Source organism: Ctenocephalides felis, unplaced genomic scaffold (assembly GCF_003426905.1).
Source record: "Ctenocephalides felis isolate EL2017-DRISC unplaced genomic scaffold, ASM342690v1 CF-g0.4_SCAFFOLD_01170, whole genome shotgun sequence".
NCBI lineage: Eukaryota > Metazoa > Arthropoda > Insecta > Siphonaptera > Pulicidae > Ctenocephalides > Ctenocephalides felis.
In genome coordinates this window covers 25,278,041-25,280,760 of record NW_020537324.1, presented here as the reverse complement: position 1 = coordinate 25,280,760, position 2,720 = coordinate 25,278,041, and the positions used below count along the sequence as shown (strand labels likewise).

The window sequence follows — 2,720 nt, the reverse complement described above, 5'->3', positions numbered from 1 at the left end:
AATTTTATGTCTTGGTACTGAATTGATAAAAATGAACCAAATTAAATAAGGTTTAACATTAATCAGACCTCAATAAATAAAATACGTCCGTTTAATAAATATAAGATAAGTACCTTATGGATTTGTATTAAATTTCCAAAAACCTTGCTCCCATCTATACTCAAACCAGGTAAGCGCGAGCTTCTATCAAATTACACATGCGGTTTTTGACATTCGATTGAGGTTAGAGTGAAAGTATATTTTGAGGTTGTTTACTTTCATTCAAACAATTAAAATTAAATAACTATGTCTTCTACAATTGTTCAATATGTGGTTGTTCGAGGCGATTTATTAAGAACTTTGGGATGGCCCGTTGGAGCAGTGGTGGCCCAAGCCTGCCACGCCACAACTGCTTGTATGCATTTATTTCGAGATGATCCTGATACTCAGGAATATTTAAAGGATATGGATAATATGCATAAAGTTGTCCTGGAAGTAAGTGATCTTATTTGAGAAATATAATAAAATAATATTTAATATATTAGAGATAATTCGGAATAGTTCAGGAAATGTGTGATTGTAAATAAAAATTAGAAATTATTATTAGCTGGGTATTTTACTAAACATAGTCAGATAGTTGTTTGTTTGATAAATGTTATTTGTTGTGATAAAATTGGTTCTATTTTCACAACACAATTGCTCATAGACAAATTGAACCTTTTCTGAAAAAATAAACTAAGAAACCGATTCTGCCGCATAACAGAAAAATGTTATGGCAAGGCCATGTTACGCTCCAACTTTTATACATTATGCTACTGAATCATACTGAATACTGTCAAAATGCCATATATTTGCTGTGTATTCAGGCGGTTTGCACATAAACTGCAACGTCACCCGTATGTTATGAAGCTGGGTCAGAAAGACCCTTTTATCTAAGATCGTTTTTTTGACATTTGTACTTTTTCTCGGTTAGTTTTTCTCTCTGACAACCTGAGAAAAACGCGTGACTGCACAGCAATCACATGGCTTTTGTCAATATTTAGTATGGAAACTTAAGGTGACATTAAAGGGTTTAGTATGAAATCCGGGACGGATTTGAATTTGTGTGAGAGCGGGCGATGTTGTTGATCTAAAAACTTATATGCACATTTTTTTGGTTAAAATTTTCTAGTTGAAATATATTTAAAAATATGTTGGAAATCAAAACATTTTTAAAAATCCGGGACAATCCGGGACAAAACTCCTAAATCCGGGACAAATATTGCTTTTAGAAAAACCGGGACGCAAAAAGGAAAATCCGGACTTTCCCGGCCAATCCGGGACGTATGGTCACCTTAAGAAAGTTCTTCATAGCCTTGCCGTAACATTGGTCTGTTAAGCGGCAGAATCGGTCCTTAAATCACATATAAACAGCACCATTTTGAGTTACGAAAAAAACTTCTAATGCCTTTAATATACCATTCTGTTTCATTAATAAGTTAACATAGATGTTGTTTATATTTATTTGTAGTTAACTGTTCAGAAATTACAATATATATACTTCAGTTTTTCAATGTTTGCAATTTTTATAGTTTTCTTAAATAATTTGTGTGTTTATGCTCTGGATGAGTTAATTAGGGAACGAATGCGAGATTTATTATAAATATTTTCTTAACAAAAACTTACACTTAACCAGAACTTAGTTTTTTTATATATTTACTCTTATAATTCTATCAAAATTTGAAATATTAATACACAAAAAGTTTGAAATAGAATTTCGTATCAATATCATCATTCACACGATAAGATTTTTATTGCAAACCTATTCAATTAGTTTATTAATTTTATTTAATATTCTTAAAAATATCTAAGTTATTCCAATGATAAATTTTTTGGACTAATGAACTAAAACAATTTTTAAAAAGGAAAAGTACATTTTTTTATTTTTGTAAAGAAACTTTTATCGAGTGTTCACTCATGCAAGTTAATCTGAAAAACAGATAGTAATTTTCATTTGCAAAACTTTTTCCTAACAATCTTTTAATTATAGTTTAAGTTATACAGCAGAACTGTAGCTTATAGAACAAAAATTTTTTAGTAGAATTTAAAGAGAAATTTGAAAGCAAGTTTTTTTTAGCGTACCTGCAATGAAATTTGATATATTTTATTAATTTATTTACAGTTTCACTAATATTGACTATTCTTTTCAGGCGCCTAATGAAAATACAATCCAAACCCTTCACACCACTTTGGAAACCGAAGGCATAAAACATAAATTATGGATCGAACAACCGGAAAACATTCCCACGTGTTTAGCGTTAAAACCTTATCCGAAAGATCAAGTCCAAAAATATTTTAAAAAGCTGAAATTATTTAATATTAAAAATATTACTGAATAAACTGTTTTTCACGAATGATGTTTTTCTTTAATGTTAGGTATTGATCCCACTTTTGAAGCATCAATAACCACACAAACAGGAAACGCAAATAATACAATTAATAAAGCAATTTCATTTCAGCACTCTATTAATTTAAGTACTACGTTTCATTATTGCAAACTACATTTATTGCACAATCAAGTTTCGTCTGCAAAAAGTGTTAAATAAATTATATATATATATATATATATATATATATATATACAGTGGTGTTGTCGAGCCGGAACGCGCCGGAACGTCGTTCCGGCAAATCATTTTTGGGGCGGAACGCGTTCCGGCAAAAAAAGATATAAAAAAATCGCTACATACAGAAAATGATTTAAT

At 30.2% G+C, this 2,720-nt stretch overlaps 1 protein-coding gene across 1 annotated transcript; it reads left to right on the top strand.

Annotated features, from left to right (window-relative positions):
• The first annotated feature begins 228 nt into the window (after nucleotides 1-228).
• On the top strand, nucleotides 229-2,357 carry LOC113366993 (putative peptidyl-tRNA hydrolase PTRHD1). The gene is made up of 2 exons (XM_026608631.1): nucleotides 229-474; nucleotides 2,169-2,357. The coding sequence occupies exons 1-2, from the start codon at nucleotides 286-288 to the stop codon at nucleotides 2,355-2,357; spliced, it is 378 nt and encodes a 125-aa protein (XP_026464416.1). The 5' UTR covers nucleotides 229-285.
• The last annotated feature ends 363 nt before the right edge of the window (nucleotides 2,358-2,720 follow it).

Coding starts and splice junctions, on each gene's coding strand:
- LOC113366993 (XM_026608631.1), top strand. CDS start 286: ATGTCTTCTACAATTGTTCAATATGTGGTTGTTCGAGGCGATTTATTA. Junction 475..2,168: donor TGCATAAAGTTGTCCTGGAA/GTAAGTGATCTT, acceptor TATTCTTTTCAG/GCGCCTAATGAAAATACAAT.